We start from the raw sequence: 27838 nt of genomic DNA, 5'->3' as shown, positions 1-27838 counted from the left end.
ATGAACATGGGTACAGGGAGACTGGGCTGCAGGGAGACAGACACATCTGCTCACCATTGACGTACAGACTGTTCCTGTCCAGGGTGTAGAAACCCAGCTTAGTGACTCCTTGGGTCAGCTGGCTCAGCTCCCAGTACAGCTGCTCTCTGTCCAACTTGAGGCCTGTGGGACCCGAATGGTAGGTGCAGAGCAAGTCTATTCTGGTTCGTGACTCATCCTTGTCAGCCCTGGAGTGGGAAGGGCACAGAAATAGGGACATGCAGAAACGTGGAGAGTTATACACTCTTGATGACACCTTCCTCACATTGTAGTAAAAATCCTTTTTATTATAACGAATTCCAGCATCTGTAGATTTTGGTATCCTCAAGGGTCTGGAATAAATTCTCCATGGATACCAAGGGCTGAATGTATTGTTCATTATTTTGATGAATGAGTATTTAGAAAATATTACCAGTTTTAATTTTTTTATGGTACTGGAGTTTGAACTCAGGGCTTCATGTTTGCTAGGCGGGCATTCTTACCACTTAAAACATGTTCCCAATCCTTTTCCTTTTAGTTTGTTTTTCAGATATGATCTCACACTAACTTTCTCCCCCAGCTGGCCTTGAACCCTGAATTCCACCTCCATCCTCTCAAGTAGTTGGGATTCCATGTGTGTACTACCATGCCTGGCTTATTATTGAGCTAGGGTCTTGCTAATATTCTTTTTTTACTAGCATGTATTAATTATACAAAGGTATTTCATTGTGGTATTTTCACACATGCACATAATGTTCTTGCTAACTTTTCGTCTGGGCTGGCCTGTCTCCACCCTCCCAAAGATCTGGGGTTACTTATCTTGGGAGTACCACCATGGCAGCCCAGTTTTAGCTTTTAATACAACGGTTAGGGGTAACTATAACCTCCAAACTCAAAGTCTCTTTGGAGTTCTGAACACCTTTTAAGAATGTTAGGTTTTTGGCAGTGGGGAGTGGTGGTAGTGGGATGATGTTGGTAAAAGGCTGAAAAGTTTCAGTTAAGAGATGACTGCTTTCTGGAGATCTTATTATATACAACATGGAGGTGATAGCACTGTACTGTATATTTGAAATTTGCTAAGAGGGAAGATCTAAAGTAAGTTTCAACACACACACAGACACACACAACTATATAGAGGTGACTGGCATGCCGAATAGAGTGGCCATGAGAATCATTTGACAGTATAAACACATATCAAAACATCAAGTAACATGCCTTAAATTCATACAATTTTTTGGAGGTGCTGGGGTTTGAACTCAGGGCCTCACACTTGCTAGGCAAGTCCTCTACCACTTGAGCCACTGCACCAACACTTTTTGCATTAATTATTTTTCAGGTAGGGTCTTGTGGTTTTGCCCTGTGGCTGGCCTAGGACCTCAATTCTTCTACATAGCTTGGATGACAGGCATGCCCCACCAAGCCTGGCTTATTGATTGCAATAGAGTCTTGCAAACTTTTTGCCCAATAGGCCTTGAACTGTGGTCCTCCTGATCTCCCACCTCTGCATAGGTGGGATTACAGGTGTAAGCCACCATGCTGAGCTCATTTGTGACTTTTTAAAATTGTAAAATGCTGATTCTTTTTTTTATTTTATTTTTTATTTTTTTTCTTTTATTATTCATATGTGCATACAAGGCTTGGTTCATTTCTCCCCCCTGCCCCCACCCCCTCCCTTACCACCCACTCCACCCCCTCCCTCTCCCCCCCACCCCCTCAATACCCAGCAGAAACTATTTTGCCCTTATTTCTAATTTTGTTGTAGAGAGAGTATAAGCAATAACAGGAAGGGACAAGAGATTTTGCTGGTTGAGATAAGGATAGCTATACAGGGCATTGACTCACATTGATTTCCTGTGCGTGGGTGTTACCTTCTAGGTTAATTCTTTTTGATCTAACCTTTTCTCTAGTTCCTGGTCCCCTTTTCCTATTGGCCTCAGTTGCTTTAAGGTATCTGCTTTAGTTTCTCTGCATTAAGGGCAACAAATGCTAGCTAGTTTTTTAGGTGTCTTACCTATCCTCACCCCTCCCTTGTGTGCTCTCGCTTTTATCCTGTGCTCATAGTCCAATCCCCTTGTTGTGTTTGCCCTTGATCTAATGTCCACATATGAGGGAGAACATACGATTTTTGGTCTTTTGGGCCAGGCTAACCTCACTCAGAATGATGTTCTCCAATTCCATCCATTTACCAGCGAATGATAACATTTCGTTCTTCATGGCTGCATAAAATTCCATTGTGTATAGATACCACATAAAATGCTGATTCTTAACATTTGGATTCTTTTTCATTCCTTTGGCTCAGTACTATTTACTTTGTAAAAGTACCTACTTTATTTTTTGGCATTTAATGGTAACTTTTATTTATCTTTTATTTCCAAAACAGACCATGCACAGGCAACCATAGATGATCATAAACCATATGTTAACTAGGAGATTCCTTTACTTGGTATCAGAAAAGTTTAATTTATTACAATCTAAACCCTGTAGTTTAAACCCATTTTTTCTTGCCCTTTGACAGGTTAATTTGGGAGCTCTAGGTTAGTTTTAATACTTGGATTTATTTCCCAATACTTAAACTTCTGATGTTACATAAAACAGAGTCTATTTTAAATCTGAACTTATTTTAAAACTAACACTTGAGGCCATAAGTGATATAAAACACTGTCCAATTTAGTATTCATTTACTTTAGATGATGAACCCAATGGGTAAGGGTTCTCTATTTTATAGATAGAGAGTGTGACTGAGGAACAACGAGGTTGTATGTCTTGCCCAGGGTCACACAGGCAGCAGATGGATGGCCAGAGGTTCAAATGCAGGCACTATGAGTCCATTATTCTCCACTGCATCTCAGCCAAGATCCAAGCCTCTGTGGCTACCCAGGCTGTGCAGGGCCAAAATTGGGCAGAATTGAAGTTGCTGTTGGAGCCGGGAAGGGAGTCTTACCTGAGCAGTGTCAGCCTGCAGCCAGCGTAGAGAGAGCCAATACTGGTGTTCCTGAGCAAGGGCTTGAGCTGGGAAGAAGAGAGAGATGAACCCGAGGGGCCAGGGCGGCAGGGCAGCAGAGTGGAAGCAAGCAAGCCGGGCATTGGTGGTCCTATGCTAACATGGTGGTGGTGTGGGCGAGCAGGCTCTTACCACGCGTTGCAAGGTCTTCTCTGTGTAGTTGAATATCTCAGAGCCTGGGCATCCCATGTCCTCCACATAGGGCAGGTTGGTGACAGTGAAGTTGACAGTGAAAAGCATCAACAGAGGAACCTCAGCTGTCATGGGGAGATGAGAGGAGATCAGCACTGAGTCAGAATTGGGGTAGGAAGAAAGAATCCAAGGACGCACTTTCTTTTTCATGTCTTTTTTTTTCTTTTAGTGTTTAATTTCTTGTTATTATTTATTTTTATTATCATTATTATTGTACTGAGGGTACATTGTGACACTTACAAAAGTTCCTACAGTATATCATAGCTGAATTCACCCCCTCCATCATTCTTCTTTAGTTTCCTTCCCCCAATTTAAGGATGCATTTTCTAATAACTGCCGATTATTTTAATTTACATAATGAGGACTCATGGCCTTTAAAAAATTTGTAGTAAAACATACACCATATAAAATTTACCATGGCAACCATTTTTAAGTCCACAATTCAAAGCACTAAATACACTGGCATTTACATATGCGTACATATGCAACATACATACGAAACCCAAACTGAAATTCTGAGCCTTTAACCACAGACTCCTGGTCCTACCCTTCTCTCGTGTCCAGTAACCACCATTTTACTTTCTGCCTCTATGAATTTGACTCTTCTAGGTTAGGATCACATAATATTTGTCAAGGACACACTTTAACTCCAATTCCCAGCTGCGATCTGGCCTGGGCTTCCTTATGGGAAATGCCTTCTTGTTCGGTCACTGTCCAAGACTTCCTACCTAGGGGATCAACTATCCTGGTTGTGTTGGGACTGTGTGAGATTCCAGAGCACAGACTCCAGTTTAAAAAGTGAGATAGCTAAAGGAAATGATTTCAGCATGCCAAGATATTGGATCAATGTAGAAGCCCATTGATGGATGAATAAAAAAAAGTGTGTGTGTGTGTGAGTGTGTGTGTGTGTGTGTGAATACACACATATATATAAAGAAATATTATTCTGTCATAAAGAAGAATGAAATCCTATCATTTTCAGGAAAATGTATAGAACTAAAGTACATTATGTTACATGAAATGAATCAGGCACAAAAAGACAAATGCCACATGTTCTCTCTCATACAGATATTCTTAAAAGGTTGATTTGCATTTATAATAGAACTAGAGGCTGGGAAGGGTGGGGGTAGAGAGAACAACAGGTACCAAAAGGGAGTTAGACAGAAGTAATAAGTCTTGGTGTTTTACAGCACAGTGGGATGGCTATTATATATTTTATGAATAAAAATGTTATATAAATATATAACCTATTATATATTTTATAAAAAGCTCAAAGGATACACATGCAAAGTAGTCATAGGAGATAATACATTAATTATACTGACTTGATCAACACCTATTTTATGCATGTATGAAATATCACACTGTGCTTGATAAATCTGTACAATTGTTATGTCCTAATCAAAAATTTTAAGGTGGCCAGGTATAGTGACTCAAGCCTGTAATACTAGCCACTCAGGAGACAGTGATCTGGAGAATGATTTTGCAAGGCCAGCCTTGGGCAAAAAGTTTGAAGACTCCATTACAACCATTGGCTGTGTGTGGTGTGCCCCTGTCATCCCAGCTATATAGGAAAATACAAGTAAGAGGATCTCTGTCCAAGATAGCCTGGGCGTAAGGTGAGACCCTGTCTCAAAAATAACCAGTACAAAAAGGGCTGGTGATGTGGCTGAGGTGGTAGAGTGCCTGCTTAGCAAGCACAAGGCCCTAAGTTCAAACCCCACTACTGCCCCCTCCCCAAATCTTTAATATCAGGTGAGGTGGCTCACACCTATAATTTCAGCTATGCTAGTTTTGAGGCCAACCAAGGCAAATAGTTAATGAGACCATATTTTTTTTTGGCAGTACTGAGGTTTTTGAACTCAGGGTTAGGTGGGGTCTCTACCTCTTGAGCCACACCCCAGCCCCTTTTGCTCTGGTTACTCTGAAGTTAGGGTCTCACTTTCTGCCCAGAACAGTCTGTACCATGAGCCTCCTATTTTATACTTTTGCCCATACTCGGAATGACAGGCATGTGCCACCGTGCCAAGCTTTCCCACTGAGATGGGTCTTGCAAACCTTTCCCCACTGTGGGCCTGCCTGTAATCACAATCCTCCTGATCTCAGCCTCCTGCATAGCTAGACTGATAGACATGAGCACCTATGCCCAGCTACTGGAGTTCGCAAGAACTTTTTGCCCAGGCTGGCCTTGAACTTATGATTCTTCCAACTCAGCTTCCCACCAGCATCTGGGTGTGAGACTCCACCTTAACAAACAAGCCAGGCAGGTGTGGTGGTGTGTGCCTGTCATCCCAAGCTACATGGGAGGCATCAATAGGAGGGTCTAGGCCAGCCTTGGCAAAAGTACAAGACTCTATTTGAAAAATAAGTAAAGCAAAAAGAGGTGGGAGTATGGTTCAAGTGGTAGAGCACCTACCTAGGAAGCAGGGTGCCCTGAGGTCAAACCTCAAATTAAATAACTGTTTAGGGAGACAGAAATATTAACTACCCTGATTTGATCATAACATGCTATATACATGTATCTCATAGTTCTGGAGGAAAGAGGAGGAACCTGAGAAAATGCAGAGAGCATTTACCAAGCAGGTGCAAACTGTTTTTCAAGTAGAGTCTTGCGTTTTTGCCCAGGCCAATCTGGACTCTCCTATTTATGTTTCCCCTAAAGTTCTGCTGGGTAAGCTATCCAGTTTGTGGTGTTTTGTTATGGCACCCGGATAAACTATTACACCATATAACCCAGTGATTCCTTTCCTAAGAATATGTCCAAAGGAATTAAAAGATACATGTACAGTGCAGCATTATTCATAATAGTCAATAAATGGAAATTGTCCTAGTGTTCATCAACAGACGAGTGGATAGATAGAACCTGTATATTCCTATAATGGACTTTTCTGACACATACTGCAACATGGATGAACCTTGAAGATATTATACTGACTGAGCATGGTGGATCATGTCTGTAGTCCCAGCCATACAGGAGGTAGAGCACAGGAGGATAGTGGTTTGGGGCCAGCCCAATCAAAAAGGTAGCAAGACCCCATCCCAATCAAAAAACTAGGCATAGTGATATACAGGTGTGGTCCTGGATACACAGAAGCCTTGGGTAAGATGATCAAGGTCCAGATTGTTACAGGCAAAAATGCAAGACACTATCTTAAAAAAAATAACCTAAAACTAAAAGGGCTGGAGGTGTGGCTCAAGCTGCAGGGCAGCTGCCTAGCAAGTTCAAACCCCAGTACTACCAAAACAAACAAATAAAAAAAAAAACAGATGAACAAAAATTATGCTAAGTGGAATAACACAGACATAAATTAAACAGATGGAATGATTTCAATTACAGAATGTGCAAATCTGTAGAGGCAGTAAGTAAATTAAAGATTACTAAGGGGCAATGTAGAGTAGAGAATTTTTACTTAATGGGTAGAGTTTCTGTTTGCGGTGATCAAATGGTTTGGACACAAATAGTAGTATTGGTTCCATAACAGTATAATTGTAATTAATACTGTTGAATTGTGTACCTAAAATGCTTAAAATTGAAATTTAGGCATATATACTGAAATAAAAAAAGTTATTCTTACTTGTTTCAGAAGTTACACTCTCATAAGCCAAGGTGGACATCCCAGGTGTGATTGAAGAGGCAAAGAGATTTCCAGCTCCTGTAGTGAGGGCTCTTGTGGTTTCAGCCATAGTGGATCTTGAAACTGTGGCAGCAACATTAGTGATCTCATCTGTTGAAGTTTTCTGAGTAGTGGTTGGACTCGATCCTTTGCTGTGACTGACTGTAGGTGTTATTGAGGTCTCTGACAGTACTGAGGTCATAGTGGTGCCTGTGTCAGTCCTGGGATCATCTGGGAGTCTAACTGAAGTTACAGGTGGTGAAGTTTCTGAACTCCAGGAAATTCTAGTGCTAGGTTCACTGGTTGTTGTTGTAAAGGCACTGGCAAGCCCTGGGACACTGGGGGAAACTGTCAGAGTTGGAATACTTGTGCTGGTTTCTGCTGAAGGGCTGGTGGCCCATATGCCTGTGGTAACTGACAAACCAGGGGAATAGGTTCCAGTTGGAAGAGTTGTGCTAATCTCTATCATGGGATGGGTGGAGAGTGAGGCTGTTTCCCCAGGAACACTGGGTGAAATAGTTGGACCTATATTACCTCTGTGGATCTCAGTCACAGGTAAGGTAAGGTGAGAAGTTGTTGTCTTTGGTCCACCAAGGAAAAGAGTCTGAGTTGGAAGAGCTGTACTAACCTCTACCCCAGGTCCAGTGGAGAGTGAGGCTGTGGTCTCTGACAAAGGAGAAAAAACAGTCGAAGCAGGGAATTTTGTACTTGCCTCTTCCCTGGGGTGGATAGTTAATAAGACTGTGGTTTCTGGTTCAGTAGGAACAAGAGTCATAGATGAAATAGTCATGCTGGCTGGTGGCCCAGAACTACTGACCTGTGAGGTCACCATATCTGGTTCCCCAGAGGAGATAGTCCTTGTTGGTATAGCTGAACTGGCTTCTGCCCCAGGACTGGTGGCTGTTGAGGGAATGGTGTCTAAACCACTCTGGGAAAAATTGGGGACTGTCAGGGTAACGGTTGAGCTGGTCTCTGCAGAATGAGTGACCAATGAGACTGTTGTCTCTTGTTCATGCAGTGACATAGTTGCTGTTGGAAAATTTGTACTTGTACCTTTTCCAGAACCAGTGACCAGTGAGATTGTCATATGTGGTATACCAGGTGAGATAGTTGTTAGAATGGCTGAACTGGCTTCTGTCCCATAACTGGTGGACATTAAAGGTATGGTGTCTGATTCACTATGGGAAAAATCAGGAGTTGTTCTGGAAACAGGTGTGTTGGTCTCCACAGAATGAGTGACCAATGAGGCTGTTGTTTCTGGTTCACCAGAGGAAACAGTCAGAGTTGAAACAACAGAACTGGTCTGTGCCTCAGGATGGGTGACTGTTGAGGCTATGACATCTGCTTCACCAGGAGAAAGAGTCAGAGTTGGAGTGACCATACTTGTGTCTGTTCCAGAACTAGTAACCTGCGATGTCACCACCCCTGGTACACCAGGCAAGATTACTGTAGTTGGAACAGATAAATTGACTCTTGTTTCAGGGCTGCTGGTCATTGGATATATGGAGCTTGATTCACTCTGGGGAAAATCTTGTACTGTTCTGGAAACAGGTGTGCTGGTCTCTGCAGAATGAGTAACCAATGAGGCTGTTGTTTCTGGCTCATGAACCAACACAGTCAGAGTTGGAATAGTTGAACTGGCTTCTGACCCAGAATGGGTGGCCCATGAGGTTGCTGTCTCTGGTTCTTGGGAGTAATCAGTCAGTGTTCGGAAAGTTGTCCTTGTCTCTGGTTCAGAACTATTGATCAGGGGTGTCACTATTCCTGATACACCAGAGGCAACAGTCATAGTTGAAATGGATGAACTTGCCTGTGACCCAGTGTGGGTGACCAGTGAGGCTGTGGTCTCAGATTCACCAGAAGAGAGAGTCAAAGTTGGAGTACTTGTATTAGTTGTGATCCTAGAACTAGTGACCAATGAGGTCCCCACCCCTGAGACAGCTGAACTGGCTTCTGTCCCAGGACTGGTGGCCATTGAGGGTGTAGTGTCTGATATGCTATGGGAAAAATCTGGGATTGTTCTGGAAACTGTTTGGCTGGTCTCTGCAGTATGCGTGACCCATGAGGCTGTTGTATTTGGCGTGGTAGGGGAAAGAGACAGAGTTGGAACAGCTGAACTCGCTTCTCTCCCAGGATGGGTGACCAGTGAGGCTGTGGTCTCTGGCTGACCCGGGAAAACAGTCAAAGTTGGAGTACTGCTTGTCTCTGTCCCAGAACTAGTGGCTACTGATGTCATCATTTCAGTTACACCAGGAGAGACAGTCACAATTGGAGTGGCTGAAATTGTCTGTACCCAAGCATGAGTGACCAGAGAAGTTGTATCTGGCTCAGAAGGAAAAAGAGTCAGAGTTGGTTTCATTGTTCTGGTGTCTGTCTCAGAAATAGAGATCTGTGAGGTCACCATGTCTGGAACGCTGGAGGAGATAGTTGTAGTTGGAACAACTGAACTAGATTCTGCCCTAAGAATGGTGGTTGTTAGGGGTGTGGTGTCTGATTGACCAGGGGAAAAACCTGAGCTTGTTCCGGGAGCAGTTGAGTGGGTCTCTGCAGAGTGGGTGACAAATGAGATTGTTGTATTTGGCTCGCCAGGAGAGACAGTCAGAACTGAAACAGCAGAACTAGTTTCTGACCCAGGATGGGTGACCAATGAAGCTGTGGTTTCTTGTTGACCTAAGGAAACAGTCTGAGTTGGAAACTGGCTGGATTCTGCTCCAGAACTAGTCAACAGGGAAGTCACTAGTTTTGGTGCATCAGGGGAGACAGTCAGAGATGGAGTGGTTGAACTTGCCTGTGCCCCAGTGTGGGTGACCAAGGAGGCTGCGGTCTCTGATTCACCCTCAGAAATAGTCAGAGTTGGAGTGCTTATACTGGTTTCTGCCCTGGAACTAGTGACTAGTGAGGTCACCATGTCTGGTACACTAGGTGAGATCACTTTAGTTGGAACAGCAGAACTGGCTTCTTTCCCAGGACTTGTGGCTGTTGAGGGTGTGGTGTCTGACTTACTGTGGGGAAAATATGGGACTGTAGTGGTAATGGTTGGCCTGGTCTCTGCAGGATGGGTGATCCATGATTCTGTTGTATCTGTCTCTCCAGGGGAAATAGTCACAGTTGGAATAGCTGAACTGACATCTGCCCTAGGATGGGTGACCCATGAGTCTGTGGTAGCTGGTTGAATAGTCTGAACTGGAAGTAGAATGGCCTCTGTCCCAGAAGTAGTGACCAGTGAGGTCACCACATCTGGTACCTGAGGTGAAATGGTAGAAGCTGATACAGCTGAACTGGCTTCTGCCCTAGGTCTTGTGGCTGTTGGCTGCATGGTATCTGATCCACTGTGGGAAAATTCTGTGGCTGTTCTGGGAACTTCTGGGCTGCTCTTTGCAAGAGGGGTGACCATTGAAGCTGTTGCATATGCCTCACTAGGTAAGGCAGTCAGGGATGGAACAGCAAAACTGGCTTCTGACCCAGGATTGGTGACCCATGAGGCTCTGGTCTCCTCTGTTTGACCTGGAGAAACAGTTTGAGTTGGAAACAGACTGGCCTCTGTCCCAGAACTAGGGACCTCTGTCCCAGAACTAGGGACCAGTGAAGTCACCATTCCCGAGACACCAGGGGAGACTGTCAGAATTGGAATGTCTGAACTGGTTTGTGCTCCAGAGTGGGTGACCAGTGCAGTTGGGGTCTCTGGTTCAGAAGAAGAAACAGCCAGAGTTGGATAACTTGTACCAGTCACTTCCCTAGAACTAGTTACTAATGAAGGCACATCTGGCACAGCAAGTGGGATCATTGTAGTTGGAACAGAGGAACTGTCTTCTTCCTCAGGACTCGTGGCTGTTGAGGGAGTGGTATCTGACCCACTATGGGAGAAACTTGGGCTTGTGCTGGGGACAGTTGGGCTTTCTGCAGGGTGGGTGACCCTTGATGTTGCTATATGTTTCTCACTGAAGGAACCAGTCACAGTTGCAGCAGCTGAACTGGCTTCTGTTCCAGACTGAGTGACCCAGAAGACTGGGGAAGCAGTCAGAGTTGGGTTAGTTGTACTTGTCTCTGTCTCAGAATTAGGGACCAAAGATATCACCAATCCAGGTCTGTCAAATGAGATGGTGGCTGTTGGGATGGTTGAACTGGCTTTTGACCCAGAGCTAGTGTCCATTGAGCGTGTGGTGGTATTCGATTCATCATGGGAGAAATCGGGGGTTATTCTGGAAACAGATGTTCTGGTCTCTGTGGGATGGGTGACTGATGAGACTGTTGTGTCTAACTCATCAGGAGAAACAGTCTGAGTTTGAATAGCTGGGCTGGTCTCTGCTCCAGAGCTGGTATCTAGTGAGGTCACAAGCTCTGATGCACCAGAGGATACAGTCAGAGTTGCAATGGAATAACTCATCTGTGTCCCAGAATGGGTGACTTGTGAGACTATGGTCCCTGATACATCTGGGGAATGAATAACAGTTGGAATAACCATACTTGTGTCTGCCCCAGAACTAGTAGTCAGTGAGGTCACTAAATGTGGTATATCAGGGGTAACAGTTGGAGTTGGACCAGCTGGACTGGTCTCTGCCCCAGAACTTGGGACCGGTGAGGCTGTGGTCTCTGGATCTCTCTTGAAAACAGGTGGCGTTGTCCTGGGAATAGCTGTGCTGGTGTCTTCTCCAAGTGTGGTGGCCAATGAGGCTGTTGTCTCTGAAACATAAGGAGAAATAGCTGAGGTTGTGATGACTATCCCTGTTGTGCCCATGCTGGTTGTTCCCCCTGTTTTGAGGAGAGTTGGCATTTGTGAAGTGGGAAAAGAGACTTTGGTGGTCAAAGCAGCTGTGTATGTGGTCTTCAAGGCTGTGGCATTGGTCTCTGCTCTTACTGTCCCTCCTGTGGACAGTCCTGTGCATTGGAAGATGGACAAACAATTTGGGCAAAATGATTTGCACATACTGAACTGACAATAGCTTATTTTTTCTCCAGGAAAATGAGAGAAACATCTCTGAGTTACTGCTGCCTGGGGTGTCGCTTGGATGCTTCAGGAACAGGAAAAGGGACTATGGTCAGTATTCCCCTTCCTTACTTACCTGTCTCATCTTTGGCTATAACTCATGTATGAATTTATGATCACACTAGTTCACTTCTGTTCCCACGTGTCTTTTGCACTGCCCAAGTTCAAGCTCTTCTCTCTACCTGTCACACCCATCCCTCATTAATCCCTTTGGTTCTGCCCTTCCTCAAATCCAAGCTTAAATCCACCCTCACAAATCTACATTAGAATCCATCTCCCCCATTTCCATATTTCCCCATTACACTGTTGGAACCTGCTCTGTACCATCTGTGATAGTTCAATTGGAAACAGCTACTAATGTCTGACTGCTGGGCATACACTAGGTGTCCAACAAACTCTTGCTGAATAAACAAATGAATGAATGAACATGTGGATGGAAGTCTCTTCTGACTTCTGAGAGATTATATCATGTGCTCGAGAGTCTGGGCTCAGGAATAAGGTCATCCTGGACCTACTGTGTCTCTTTCACTAAAGAGATGTGTGGCTGCTGAAGTTACCAGACCTTGTTAAGTCTCCATTTTCCCACGTACAAAGATAAGTATAGGGGCCATCCGAGTGTTGGTTAAAATGCACCAAGCATAGGGCTTCCTGGGTTGCAGGAAGACATTACAACTGCTGCCATTACTATTACTTCCATTACTACCACCATCAATACTACCTATTACTACTCTTGTTACTACTTACTGTTACTGCTGTCACTGCTGTTATCACTATGGCTACCATGATTATTACTATTACTCTAGTTATTGGTAGAGTTACTACTATATACTATTACCAGTGTTATTACTACTGTTTCAACAACCCACTATTACAACTAGTAATACCTATTATTACTACTGTAACTACTATTACAAGACAAACATTTGCTAAAGTGAATTTTTCAGGAGCCACACTAGACCATTACTAAAGCCAGCCAAAGTGACTGACTCTGAAAGAGTAGAGTAGCATTGACTGAGAACACAGATCCCAAAGAAAGCTTCACAAAATGGTTCTCAGGAAGAGAAAGAATTAGCTGGAAGCTTCTCTATAGAGAACAAAATGGCTACTGATGCTTGGTACAGAGAGAGGGGCAACCTCAAGGAGATTTTGACTCTGATGGTGGAATGATGTCTTTGTGTTCCTGAATGTACTCTAAAATCAGTACTTCTGAGAATGGGCATTCTAAAGTGCTTTATATGTATTTAATGGTGATAGGAGGTAAAGGAGGAGGAGGAGAAGGGGAGGAGGAGAAGGAGAAGGAGATGGAATAGGAGAAGGAGTATGGGGAGGGGCAGAAGGAGAAGGAGGGAGAAGCAAAAGAAGGAGGGAGAAGCAAAAGGAGAAGGAGGATGGAAGAAGAGGAGGAAGAAGAGGCAGGAAGAGGATGATGAGGAAAAGAAGAAGGAAGAGGAGAAGCTGAAAGAGGAAGAGGAAGAAGATAAAGAAGAAGAGAAGGAGGGGGGAAGAGGGGAAGAAGGCGGGTCAGAAAGAGGAAGAGGAGGACAATGAGGAGGAGGAGGGAGGGAGGAGAGGCAGGAAAAGGAGAAGGAGGAAGAAGAGAAGGAGGAGGAGAAGCTGAAAGAAGACAAGGAGGAGGAGGAGGAGGAAGAAAAGGAATAGGAAGAAGAAAGGAGTGGGGAAACAATTGCAGAACACCTGACATGCACTGTCTCTTTGATCCTCTCAAGAACATTGAATGGTACTTATTATTCCTGTCATTTTATGGAAAAGACAGAAACTCAGAGATATAATTTGCCCAAATTAACATAGCTACTGACTGTGGAAATTGGAATATAGTTCTACCTGAGTCATAAGCCTATGCTGTTAATCAGTGCATTATATTAATCTCCTAACTGAACTTCAGGATCTTGTGACGTCCAGGATGGAAAGGGAAGGATGTGAAGAGAAAAATTCTATCTATGGAATGGAACTTATCCAGCATTCTCTAGATCAGTGGTTTTCTACTAGAACCAGTTTTACTTCCTGGGGACACTTAGCAAATATGTGGAAACATTTTTGCTTGTCACAACTGTGTGCTAGAGTAGAAGCCATGGATATTAGAATGAATGTACAGGATAGGCTCCTAACACAAAGAATTATCTGCCCCAAGTGCCAACAGCACGGAGGCTGAGCAATCCTGCTGCATATTAAACACAGCCAGTGAATTCTGCTGCCAATCCTTCAAACTTTGCTGAAGTCTGGTGATGAAATCTGGCCTATGTGACTGACTCTGCTGGTGTCCCCACTCCTATCCTATAGGCACTGATTGCTGCAGTAGAGTGACCCCAAAGCACTTCCTACCACAGGCTTGAGACTCCACACTTACGAGCTTTCACTTAGCCTGAGTGGCGAGGGCCAGGTTGGACGCACCTGGAGGAGGAAATGGTTCCTAGTCAGTAATAAAAGGGATTTGGGTGATAAATACCCCAGTCATCTCATTTCTTGGACAGGTCAATGCTGAGGTATCCCACATGGTTTCTGATAATTATTTGGTGGATGAACACTGTTACCTACAACTGTGAACTGCTCATGAAGCTACCTTGTATTGACTTACTTTTTTTCTCTTTGTCTCCTCTACCAATCTTTCTTGGACCATTCCCAATGTAAGATAAACTACATGTCCCTATAACTTTGATCTGAGGTCTACTTCTGGGAAGACCTAACTTAAAATACTTGGACCACAGTGTAAAAACAACTTCTTGCTTTGGAAGTGACTGTCCAAGCCTGAGTCTTGGAAAAGTCTCCAGAGTGAGTTTTTAAAATAGTCTGGTCTTACAATAAATATATGAAAAAATTCTCTGTGTTTATAGCCAGCAGGAAAATATAAATAAGAACTACATTGAGATTCTTTTCACCCCAGTCAGAATGGCTACAATTAAAAAAAATAGCCAATGCTGGTGAGGATTTGGAGCAAAAGGAACCCTTATACACTGATGGTGAGAATATAAATTAGTGCATGCAGATCAATAATACTGTGAAATGCTAGGTGTCTTCCAGAGGAAAAGACTAATAAATCCTGGGCTGAACAAAGCTGTAAGTTTCTTTACAGCAGGACATCTCAGTGCCTTTAATATACTTATGCATGTTATGACTCTAGGAGCTATGTGCTTGCTAGATTTTTTTGACTATAAACTTCTTTGTTAAAGGACATCCAAGATTAGACATCTAAGGCTAGGAAGCTTTCTGATGTTGCTTACTGCCTATGTTTCTGGTCTCATCTCCCACTCACCTCCTTACATTTAACATTTGAGTGGAGGTGAATTTTTCTATAATTCCCTGATATTTCTGGGTTTCACTCTTCTTTGTGCTTCTCTGCCCTCCATCCAGAACATCTTTATCAATTCCTCTCTCTCTGGCAAGCCCTGTTCATCCTTTAAAACCCAACTCAAATACTACCTCCTTCATGAAGCCTTCCCTCTATGGTTCCAATACATCATCACTACATACTTTTTGAAGCTGCATCAAAATCATTTTGTTCATTGCTATCTGACCTGTACTGAGTGCTCCATAGATAAAATGCTAAAATATTTTCATCTGTACGTCTTCAGTTGATAGCATAGTCTCTCATATATAGTATGTTATTAATAAACATTTTCAGATTTCAGTTAAACCAGGTCAAATTTGCTAAACTGACATATTCGGATGGATGTGGTGGTATATATCTGTAATTCCAGAACTCTGGAGGTTGAAGCAAGAACATCATGAGTTCAAGGGTAGCCTGGGTTATAGAACATGTCTCAAAAAACAACTACATATTTTACCTTGAACTAAACTCACTCAACACGCTATAGGAAAAAGAGAAATGGATACACTCTATATAGTCATTAGATAAAGATCCGGGTCAGACAGGGGAATTCATTAAAGTCACACACAACTCTTTTTCAGAGGAAAACAAGAATTTTATCTTCCTGGAACAGAAAATAAGGACACAGTGGTTCCTAGGGCATAAGCAAAATTGAACTTACCTTTCGGACTAATGGGTGATATGGGTGCCAAAGGGTCCTTGATTGGTCCTGGAGTGCCACCATGCACTGCTTCATTGGTTATCTGTGTGTTGTGTTTCACAATGTCATCAGTTTCTGTAGGTGAGAGTGAGAAAGAAAACCAGGGTAACTCATCTCATCCAGAAGGAATGCTTAAATGGATCCACTCAGTTGAACACACATCACTCTTCTACAATAGGCTGTCTGTATGAACTTGAGCCAGGGTACATGCTGCATGTGGCCAAACCCATCCACAGATCCATCCATCTACCCATACACTCATCCATCCTTCCTTCCATCCATGTCTAGATATGCCTGTCTTTCCTTCCATCTTTACTTCCTTTGATCCTTTCTTCCTACTGTCCATCCTTCATTTCATCTTCCCTCCTTTATTTTCTTACTTCCTGCTGCCACTCTTTTCTTCAGTCTTTGCTTCATTTCATCCTTCCTTTTACCATTCCTTCCTTCCATCTTCATTTCCTTTGATACTTCCCACTTCTATCCTTCCTTCTTCTATCCATCCTTCTTTCCATTCAATCACTTCTCCATTCTTTCTTTCATCTTTCCAGCCTGCCAGCACACTTCTAACTTCTTACCACCTCTTGTTTAATGAACACCCATGACTCAACTACTGAACCTTATTTTAAGACATGGGCCAAAGCTGAGAAACCTCCTGTTTTTGCCTCTCAACTAGCTGGTATTATAGACATGTACTACTATGCTAGACTCTGGTTAAGTTCTCACTTCTTATGGCTTCAAGACCTTGAGAAAATTATTGAAGTTCTCTGTGTCTCAATTTTCTTACCTGCAAAATAGGCTTATAATAGTCCCTACTTTAAGCAATGTTACAATGTGTGTTAAAAACCTTAATGAAACAGTGCTGTATGGGGCCAGGGTATAGCTTGGTGTTAAAGGACTTGCCTAGCATGGATGAGGTGTTAGGTTCAGTCTCAAGCATGGCAAAATAGTAATAATAATAATAATAATGAATAATGTATAATGTATAAGCATTTGCTATTCATCATCATCATCATCATATTACCATCAACACCATCATAAGAAGTAATACTAGAGCACCTATCGTCATGCTGTAATTATTCATCTCCTTGCTTATTTATTTGTTTCTCCAATGCCTAGTCCAATGTGTTTGGAACTGAAGTTAAGAGTAATGAATGTTTGCCAAAAGAAATTTTGGTGCAAAGGAGTGTAGCTTGGTGATAGAATTCTTGCCTGGAATTTGCCAAGGTCCTGGGTTCAATCTCCAGCACATCAAAAAATTAAAAAAAAAAGAATTTTATCATCTTTGTAAACAGAAGAAAGAACTTTTGAAAAGTATGGTATGTATATACAATGGAGTTTTGCTCAGTCATACAGAAGAATGGAACCAAGTCATATGTAGAAAAAAATGGGTGGAACTGGAGATTATCATATTACATGAAATTAGTCAGATACATGAAGGTAAGTATTGTATGTTTTCTCTCATATATGAACCAAAAACTGATCTGAAAATAGAATATGGACTACAAGGGAAGTGGAAGGGGTTTGGGGGAGAAGGGAAGCAAAATCAGGGCAAGAGAGGATAGTAGTGGGGGAGGATATGATTCACATGTATGGAAATATCACAATGAAACCTATTAATTTATGCAATTAATATTATTGAGTAATAATAAATTGTGGTGCAGGAATGAATTCCTAACTAACTCCTTTTTTACTTCTTAGGAATGGGCTATTTCCTATGACTCTCCTCCCCCCATAGACAAGCCTGTAGGAGCTGTGGGTCCTTACTTGTCATCTGGGTAGAGCTTGGAGGAACTTGAAGTGCACTTGTCACTGTTCCCAAGTCAACACTCTCAGTCACTGTGCTATTCCAAATGGGTGATAAAGATGTCTTGATGGGCTGGGTTCTAGGTTCCAAAGTTCTGAGTGTAACTGAGGATCCTTCAGGACTGCTGCTCTCTGTTCTAAGACTGGTATCTGCTGTATATACAGTAGTTGGAGAGGAGGTAATCCCATGGGGGGCTGGGCTGGTTGAAGAGTCAGTGGTAGTGAAGATAGAAGAGGGTAAAAGTGTAGAAACTGATGAAGGCAGGCTCTCTGCAATGGTAGACAAAGTAGCAAGGCCAGGGCTTGACTCTGTCTTAGAGTAGGGACTGCTGGAAGAGGGAGTTAAGCTGGCTCCTGGAACTCCAGTTGTGGCCAATGAAGCCATGTGCTCTGACAGAGGTGGTGTCAAAGTGTTAGCCAAAATGGTCTCAGCTGAAGGCAGCTCATCTGTTCCCAGAAGATGAGTACTTTCTGACATAGGCATAGTAAGCTTAGACTCTGGGAAGGAAGTTCCCCCTGTGAATTCTATAATAGATGGAGAAGCATATGAGTGTGTGGTCACTTCCACTGGGATTTCAGTAATCTGTGAAGGTAGAGGCTGGCCTGAGGTTGCTATTTTCATGGCAGGGGTGATACTGTTCTTGGAACTCTGCCAAAGGACAGTGGACATAGGAGATGAAGGTGTTTTTGTTGGTGTGGCTGAGCTGGTGCCTAAGGACAAACCAGTGTCCCTTAATCCAGAAGTTATTTGGGAAAATGTGGCCTCCAAATAGACAGGTGATGATGTGGACATAGTGGTCTCCCGCATGGAGGTAAAAGTAACCATTGGATATGTGTCCTCTGATGAATCAGAGGGGATTGGTGCAGAAGAACTTAATTCATGTCCAAAACTGGTGGCCTCCACATTGGTTACTGCTACATTTGAGGAAGAGTAGAATTGTTCTGTATCTGTGATGACTTTAGATGTGGTTGGTATTTCAACTGAGATGCTGCTCAAATTTGGAGGTGAACTGGTTGTAGATCCTAGGCTTCTGTGTAACTTACCAGTTGTCTTCAAAACCTCAGAGGTAAATAGTAAAGTCACAGGAAAAGGAGAGGAGAGTGTGCTCTGTGAGGATGTGGATGGAACAGAAGAAGGTAAAGTCATACTAGGTAGAAAAAGGGTAGAGCTGGTTTCTTCCACAGAAGAAAGGCTGCTGGGTGATGCATTTTCAGGACTTATGTTCATGAGGGTGGTCACCTCTGAGTGAGGAAATTCCAGAGTGACAGGTGAATGGGTCCTCACTGAGGTGGTTGTGGTTGATGTCTCCAGGGTAGGGGTTTCCTCTGTTAAAGTCCCAGGAGGACTTGTATGGGTGGTTATTGTCCCTCCTGCAGATTCTGTCCTGGTGGTAGAAGCAGAGAGGCTAGCTATTGTTCCAGTGGGGATGTCTGGTGAGCTAGTGGACTGAGAAAGACCAAGGAGGGATGTCATCTTAGAGGGGATGATTTCTGGCCTGGAGACTTCAGTAGGGACACCATTGGACACATTGTAAGGGACATTACTTGTCTTTATGGAAGAGATGATCTGTTCAGACGTGCTGGACTTCCTTACTTCAGGGAAAAGAGAGGATGCTGGCTCCATCGGAACACTTGTAAGCTCAGAAGAGGTGGGAATGGCTGGGGAAACAATGGTGTCTGTTATGGTGTAAGAGGTAACCATAGGAGATGTTGCCATGGATGGCTCTGACTCAACAGAAAGAGAGGACTGGGATTCGTGTCTAGAATTGGGAGTGCCCACAATGGGCACTGCTGTGTGTGAAAAAGGATGAATGTTCTCTGTATCTGGAGTAACTTCAGAGGAGGTCAGGATCTTATCTGAGAAGCTGTTCAGATTTGGAGAACTGGTCAAAGATTCCATGACTGTGTCCAGTCTTTCTGTGGTCTTCAAAGGTCCAGAGCTGAGAAGGGGAGTAGAAGGAAGAGGAGAGGAGGGACTACTAGACAATGTTGAAAAAAGAGGGGAAGATGGAGTTATTTCAGGTAAAGGAACTAGCAAAGTTGAAGTAGATTGATGGACAGGGGAAAGACTTGCTGGTGACGTATTAGAGTCTTTATTTGGAAGGGAGGTCGAGGTTGAGTGTGGTGATGTCTGAGGTATAGTGGGGAGGGTCCCAGTCTCTGAGGCTGTGACTGATTTGTCCCATATAAGGGTAGTGTGGGATATAGCCTCAGGAGGATTTGTTTGGCTGCTGCTGGTGACTTCTGCAGAACTTGCCTTGAAGGGGGAGGAAGAGAGCCTTGTGATCATCACTCCAGTGGGACTGTTTACTAAGGTCATGGACTGAGAAGAATTAGGAGTGGGTGTTGGATGTGAGGAGATGACTTGTGAACTGGAGAGCTCAATGGGAGTTGTACTCAGCATTTCAGGAAGTCCAGCAGTGTTTTCTGAGGCTGAGCTGGTTGCCCCAGGCATGCTGGTGTCCTCCTGGGTTGGGTTCCTAAAGGAAGCTGTCTGACTGAAAATCCCAGTAGGCTCAGAAGATGTAGGCATTGGTCTGGAAACTGTGGTATACCCCGTGGTGGAGTAAGTGCTATTTGAACTTGTTATTACAGGAAAATCTGATAAAACTGTGGTAGTGGACAGAGATTTGGAGACATAACTGGCGTGTTCCACACTGGTCACTGCTGTATTTGTGGAAGCTTGACTTGTGTGGCTGTTTGTGGTGGCTTGGGAGGTGTCCAGGCTTCCATCTCCATGGCTTCTTGGACTTTGAGTAGAGCTGGTCATAGGCACTGTGCTTGAGTCTAAGACCTGTGTGTTTTCCCAGAGAGTTGAGGTGACAAGTGACATTGTAGAATGAGGAGAAGAGATACGTTGTCCTTCTGAGATGGACACAACAGGGGAAGATGAGGTGGTAACAATGGTAGGAGTCAGGGAATGGACAGTGTTGCTTTGTTCCATAGGTAGAGAGCTTGTTGGTGGCAGGACTTCAGAAGTAGGGCTTGAAAAAGAGGTTGCATCTGACTGTATCAATGACTGACTCACAGTGGAGAGGGTCCTGGTCCCTGTGGCTGAGGCTGGTGAACTCCAGGTAAGAGTTGTGTGGGATACAGCTCCAGGAAGATGTGATTGGCCAGTGGTAGTGGTATCTGGAGAAGGTGTTTTGTAGGAGGAAGAAGACAGCTTCATGTCCATTAGCCCAGTGGGGCTGTGTGCTGAGTTCATGGACTGAGCAAGACCAGGATTGTGTGTTGGACCTGAGGTGGTGATGTGTACACTAGAGAGCTCAGTGGAAGAGCTAGTAGTCACTTGAGAAAGGTCAGCAGTGGTGTCTGTGGCTGAGCTTATCTCCCTGGGTGTGTTGGTTAGGGTCAGTAGTGGGGCCCAGGAGGAGGCTGTCTGATCATCCATCCCTATTGTCTGAGAGGAACTCTGCATTGGGGTGGAAACTGTAGTGTCCAGGATGATGGAGACAAGGCTCACTACTGTTGTAGTTTCAGGTGGAAATGATGAGGATGAAGCAGTAGGCTGGGATTCAGAGATAGAGGTGCTGGGACCCATACTGGTCTCTGCTGTGTTTGAGAAAGCTTGACCTGTGTGTATGTTTGTGGTGGCTTGGGAGGTAGCCAGACTGTCATGATCACTGACACTTGGATTTTGGGACAAGCGACTCACAGGTGATGAGGAGCTTGAATCCAGCAACTGTGTGGTGTCCTCCAGTGCTGAGGTGAGAAGGGAGGACATAGAAACAGAGGACATGCTCCTTTGACCTTGTGAGTCAGAAGGAACAGAAGGTGAGGTTGTGAGAATGGTAGATGTCAGGGAACTGGCAGAGCTGCTTTGTTCCACAGGTAAAGAACTTGTTGATGACAGGACTTCAGAAGATGGACTTGAATTCAGGATTGCATCTGAATGTGCCAATGTCTGAGTCACAGTGGAGAAGGTCCTAGACCCTGAGGCTGTGGCTGATGTGTACCAGGTAAGGGTACTGTGGGTTACATTTCTGGGAAGTTGTGTTTGTTCAATGGTGGTGATTTCTGCAGTTGTTGTTTGGTTGAGGGAGGAGGTGGGCATGGTATCCATCATTCCTGTGGGACTGTGTGCTGAATTCATGGACTGAGTAAGACCAGGAGTGGGTGTTGAGTTTGGAGAGATGACTTCTGTACTGTAGTGCTCAGTGGAAGAGCTTGTGGTCACTTTAGAGAGGTGAGCAGTGGAATCAGTGGCTGAGCTGGTCTCCCCAGGTGTGCTGGTGAGGGTAGATACTGGAGTCCAGAAGGAGGCTGTCTGAGCATCCATCTCTATTGTCTTAGAGGAACTCTGCATTGAGGTGGAAACTCTGGTGTCCTGGATGGTGGAGATGAGGCTCACCACTGTTCTGGTTTCAGGCAGATTTGACACGGATGAAACAATAGGCTGGGATTCAGGGACAGAGGTGTTGGGTTCCACATTTGTCCCTGCTGTGTTTGAAGAAGACTGACTTTTGTGTATGTTTGTGGTGGCTTGAGAAGTTGCCAGACTCTCATGGCCACTGCTACTCAGACTTTGGGACAAGCTACTCACAGGCAATGATGAGCTTAAGTCCAACACCTGTGTGGTTTCCTCTAGTGATGAGGTGAGAAGTGAGGCTGTAGAAACAGGAACGATGCTCCTTTGATCTTGTGAAGCAGAAGGGACAGAAGGTAAAGTTATGATAGTAGGTGTCAAGGCACTGACAGAGCTGCTTTGTTCCACAGACATGGGGCTTGTTGGTGACAGGATTTCAGAAGATGGGCTTGAAACAGGGGTTGTATCTGAGTGTGTCAATGTCTGAGTCACAATGGGGAGGTTTCTGGTTCCTGAGGCTGTAATTGAGGAGTCCCAGTTAAGGGTAGTGTGAGATGAAGTTCGGGGAAGTTGTGTTTGTTCAATGGTGGTGATTTCTGCAGTTGTTGTTTGGTAGGGGGAGGAAGTAGACATGGTGTCCATCATTCCTGTGGGCCTGTGGGCTGAGTTCACAGACTGAGCAAGATTGGGAGTGAGTGTTGGGCCTGAGGGACTGAGGTCTGCACTGGAGAGCTCAGTGGAAGAACTTGTGGTCACTTCAGAAAGGCTAGCAGTGGTGTCTGTGGCTGAGCTGGTCTCCCCAGGTGTGCTGGTGAGGGTTGGTGCTGGGGTCCAGGAAGAGGATGTCTGGTCATCCAGCCTTGTTGTCTGAGAGGAACTCTGCATTGGGGTGGAAACTGTGGTGTCTTGGATGGTGGAGACGAGGCTCACTACTGTTGTAGTTTCAGGCAGATATGGTGAGGATAAAACAGTGTATTGGGATCTGGAGGAAGAAGTGCTGGGTCCCACACTTGTTCCTGCTGTGGTTGAAGAAGCTTGACTTATGTGTATGTTTGTGGTGGCTTGGGAAGTTGCCAGACTCCCATGGCCACTGTTACTCAGACTTTGGGACAAGCTGCTCACAGGTGATGATGAGCTTGAGTCCAACACCTGTGCAGTCTCCTTGAGGGATGAGATGAGAAGTGAGGCTTTAGAAATAGGGGATATATCACTTTGTCCTTGTGATTCAGAAGGAATAGAAGGTAAAGTTGTGAAGATGGTAGATGCGAAAGAACTGGAAGAACTGCTTTGTTCCATAAGTAGAGGTGACCTGACTTCAGAAGATGGGCTTGAAACAGGGATTGAATCTGAGCGTTTCAATGTCTCAGTCACAGTGGAGGCAGTCTTGGTTCCTGAGGCTGTGGCTGATGTGTCCCAGGAAAGGGCACTGTGGAATGTAGTTCTGGGAAATTGTGCTTGTCCAATGGTGGTGATTTCTGCTGAAGTTATCTGGTGAAGGGTGGAAGTGAGCATGGTGTCCATCATTCTAGTCTGGTTGTGTGTTGAGTTTGTGGACAGAACAAGACCAGGAGTGAGTGTTGGGCCTGAAGAGATGACTTCTGCACTGGAGAGCTCAGTGGAAGAACTTGTGGTCACTTCAGAAAGGCCAACAGTGGTGTCCATGGCTGAGCTGGTCTCCCCAGGGATGCTGGTGAGGGTTGGTGCTTGGGTCCAGGAGGAGGATATCTGATCAGCCATCTCTGTTGTCTGAGAAGAACTATTCCTTGGGGTGGACACTGTGGTGTCTTGGATGGTGGAGACAAGGCTCACTCCTCTTTTAGTTTCAGGAGTATGTGATGAGGATGAAGCAGTAGACTGGGATTCAGGTGCAGAGATGCTGTGACCCATACTGGTCTCTGCTGTGTTTGAAGAAGCTTCACTTGTGTATATATTTGTGATGGCTTGGGAAGTGGCTGGACTCTCATTGCCACTGCTACTTAGACTTTGGGACAAGCTGCTCACAGGGGTTGATGAACTTGACTCCAATACATGTGCAGTTTCCTTGAATGTTGAGGTGAGAATTGAAGCCATAGAAATGGGGGCCAGGGTACTTTGTCTTTGTAAGTCAGAACGGACAGAAGGTAAAGTTGTGAGGATGGTAGGTGTTAAGGCACTGACAGAGCTGCTTTGTTTCACAGACATGGGACTTGTTGGTTTCAGGACTTCAGAAGATGGTTTTGAAACAGGGGATGTATTTGAGTGTGTCAATGTTTCAGTCACAGTGGAGAGGGTCCTAGACCCTGAGGCTGTGGCTGATGTGTTCCAGGTAAGGGTACTATGGATTGCAGTTCTGGGAAGTTGTGTTTGTTCAATGGTGGTGATTTCTGCAGTAGTTGTTTGGTAGAGGGAGGAGGTGATTATGGTGTCCATTGTTCTAGTTGGGCTGAGAACTGAGTTCATGGACTGAGCAAGATCAGCAGTGGATGTTGGCCCTGAAGAGATGATGCCTGCACTGGAGGGCTCAGTGGAAGAGCCTGTGGTTGCTTCAGAAAGGCTAGCAGTGTTGTCCATGGATGAGCTAGTCTTCCTAGGTGTGCTGGTGATGGTCAATGCTGGGGTTCCAGAGGATGCTGTTGTCTGAGAGGAACTCTGCATTAGGGTGGAAACTGTGGTGCCCTGGATTGGTGTGGTTTCAGGTGCAACAGAGGAACTGGCATCAGTGGACTGGGATTTGAGGAGAGAAATGGGTCGCAATCTGGGCCCTGCTGTGTTTGTGGAAGGTTGGTTTATGTGGATGCTTGTGGTGGCTTTGGAACCATGCAGAGTGTCATCATAAGTACTGCTAATCAGACGCTGGGGTGGGGTGGTCACAGGCTGTGAGTTTGAATTCAACACCTCTGTGGTTTCCTCCAGTGGTGAGATGAGATGTGAGGCTGTAGAAACAGGAGAAGTGATATTTTGTCCTTGGGAGCTGGAAGCAACAAGAGAAGATGAGATTGTGAGGATAGTAGGTGTCAGGGAACTGGCAGAACTGGCTTGTTCCACAGACATGGGGCTTGTGGTTGACTTGACTTCAGAAGATTGTCCTGAAATATGGGTTGAATCTGAATGCAGCAATGTCTGAGTCCCAGTGGAGAAGGTCCTAGTGCCTGAGGCTGTGCCTGATGTATCCCAAGCAAGGGTACTCTCAGTTGAAGCTCCAGGAAGATGCATGGGACTGATGTTGGTTATTTCTGTTGTTTCAAATAGGAAGGAAGGAAGGCTAGTGACCACCATTCCAGAGGGGCTATTTGCTGAATTCATAGACTGAGAAAGGCCAGAAGTAGGTGTTGGGTTTGAGAATTGGACTTCTGCACTGGAGGGCTCAGTGGAAGAGCTCAAGATCATTTCAGAATGGACTGCAGTAGTGACTTTTGCTGAACTGGTCTCCCAAGGCATGGTAGTGTGGATTGGTGTTGGGTTTAAGGAAGACGCTGTTTGAATTTCAATAGGTTGGCCCTGAAAGGATTCAGGGACTGGTGTGGAAGTTGTGATATCCTGGACAGTGAACAGGGTTTTAAGAGAATATGATGAAGCTGAGGTAGTAGTCATGCCCGAGTGTGGCAATGCCTGAGCCAGAGTGGACAAAGGTTCAGTGCCAGAGGCTGTGAGTGATGCTTCCATTGTGTGAGCACTGAGGGCTGCAGCTCCAGGGAGATATGTTTGGCTGCCAGTGGTGATTTGTGGAGAAATTGTTCTAAGTGGGGAGGAAGAGAGGCTGGTGACCAACATTGTACTCGATCTGTGTGCTGAGCTCGAGGATTCAGCAGGGCCTGTAGTGGGCGTTGGACCCAAGGAGACGACATTTACAGTGGACTGCTCACTGGAAGGTCTTGTGGTCCTTTCGTGAAGGCCAGCACTTGTAGCCATGGGTGAGGTGGTCCAATCTGGCATGGAAGTGTGGATCGGTGGTGGGGTCCAAGAGGTGGTTTTCTGAGTGTCCATCACTGTTGTGTGCGAGGATCCAGGCATGGATGTGGAAACCTTAATGTCCTTTGTAGGGGAAGGGGCTGTGTCCTTGGAGGTGTTGTCAGGCAGAACCGGAGAGATTGAGAAAAGGGCCTGAGATTCAGGTGAGGATGTGCTGTGTTCCATGCTCGTCACTGCTGATTCTGAGGAGACCTGACTTGTGTGGATATCTGTGGTTGCTTGGGAAGTGACCACGTTCTCATATCTATTAGTGCTCACACTTTGAGGCGAGCTGGTGACAGTCTCTGGGCTTGAGTTGAATATCTGCCTGGTTCCTTGGAGTGTGGACGTGAGAAGTGAGTCTCTAGAACTTGGAGAGGAGGTGCTTTGTCCTGGTGAGCTGGAAGCATCGGGAGAAGATGTGCTTATGATGGTGGTTGTCCCCAGGGAACTGAAGGAGTTGGTTTCTTCCACAGACACAGACCTTGTTGGTGACATCACTTCAGAGGATCTGCTTATGAAAGCAGTTGTATCTGCGTGTGTCAATGTTTGAGTCACAGCAGAGGGAGTGCTTGCCTCTGAGGGTGAGACTGATGTGTCCCAGACATGTGAACTGTGCGCTGCAGCACCAGGAAGATAAGTTTCACTGGTGGTGGTGGGTTCTGCAGATATTGTTTCAGATGGGGAGGAGGAACGGTTGGTGATGATCATTTCTGGTGAGTTGTGTTCTGAATTGGTGGATTGGTCAGGTTCTGTAGCTGGTATTCGGCCAGAGGAGATGAGTCCTACACTGGACAGCTCATTGGAAGCACTTTTGGACTCATCAAAAACCTGAGCAGTTTTGTCTGTGGCTGAGGTGGTGCTGCCAGGTGTGGTAGTAAGTGTTGATGCTGGGTTCTGGGAGGAGGCTCTCTGAATGTCCATCCCTTTGCTCTGGGTGGATCTGGGGATCTGTGTGGGAACCATGATATCCCTGATGGTGAATGGGCTGCTCACTTGAGTTGTGGTTTCACGAGGATCTGGGTACTTTGGGGTAGTTGACTGAGATTCAGGTTGAGAAGTGGAGGGCTCCACACTGGGCACTGCTGAGTTTGAAGATTCTGGATTTGTGAGGGCACGTGTTGTGGCTTGGGAAGTATACAGGTTTTCATGTCCACTGCTGGTCAGACCTTGATGGGAGCTAGTCTCAGGTGCTGTGGTAAAGTCAGAAACCTGCATAGTTGTCTGGAGGGTTTTGATGAGAGGTGAGGCCCAAGACCCAAGACTTGAGGCACTTTGTCTTTGTGAGGTGGAAGTAATAGAAGTGGATTTGGTAAAGATGGTAGGTGTCAGGGAGCTGGCAGACATGCTTTGTGCCACAGTTAGAGGGCGTGTTGATGACAGGTCTTCAGTATTTCTGCTGGAAACAGGGGTCATGAGTGATTGAGAAAATGTCTGAGGTCCAGTGGTCAGGGTCCAAGATCCTGAGGCTGTGGCTGATGTGTTCCAGGTAAGGGTATTGTGGGATGTATCTCCAGCAAGTTGTGTTTGACCAGTGGTGATTTCTGTAGATGGTGTCTTTTTGGAGGAGGAAAAGAGACTGGTGTCCACCAATCCACTGGTGCCGTGTGCTGATTTTGTTGACTGAACAAGGCCAGGAGTGGGTGTTGGGCCTGAGGAGATGACATGTGCACTGGACAGCTCATTGAAAGAGCTCAGAGTCAAAACAGATAGGTCAGAAGTGTGTTTCAACATTGAGTTGGTATGATCAGAAAGGCTGGTGTGTGTTGGGCCTGAGGTTGAGGAAGAGGCTATTTGAGCATCCATCTCTGTTGTCTGAGAGGAACTCTGCATTGAGGTGGAAATTGTGGCATTCTCAACAGTAGTGGGGGACCCCAATTCAGTGCTGGTTCCAGGCAGATCTGAGGAGCCTGAGTCACTGGACTGGAATTGAAGAGCAGAAGTTGT

At 45.1% G+C, this 27838-nt stretch overlaps 1 protein-coding gene across 1 annotated transcript in view; it reads right to left on the bottom strand.

Annotated features, from left to right (window-relative positions):
* Positions 1–27838, bottom strand: part of Muc16 (mucin 16, cell surface associated) — a 216807-nt gene that overhangs the window by 87818 nt on the left and 101151 nt on the right. The window contains exons 4-9 of the mRNA XM_074053303.1: positions 26539–26932; positions 15814–15927; positions 6787–11505; positions 3152–3276; positions 2960–3027; positions 55–227 (exon numbers count right to left, since the gene is read on the bottom strand). Of these exons, the coding sequence (XP_073909404.1) occupies positions 55–227; positions 2960–3027; positions 3152–3276; positions 6787–11505; positions 15814–15927; positions 26539–26932 (5593 nt within the window). The remainder of the gene's footprint in view (positions 1–54; positions 228–2959; positions 3028–3151; positions 3277–6786; positions 11506–15813; positions 15928–26538; positions 26933–27838) is intronic.

The sequence above is a fragment of the Castor canadensis genome, chromosome 14 (assembly GCF_047511655.1).
Source record: "Castor canadensis chromosome 14, mCasCan1.hap1v2, whole genome shotgun sequence".
Lineage (NCBI taxonomy): Eukaryota > Metazoa > Chordata > Mammalia > Rodentia > Castoridae > Castor > Castor canadensis.
This window is presented reverse-complemented; position numbering and strand designations above follow the sequence as displayed.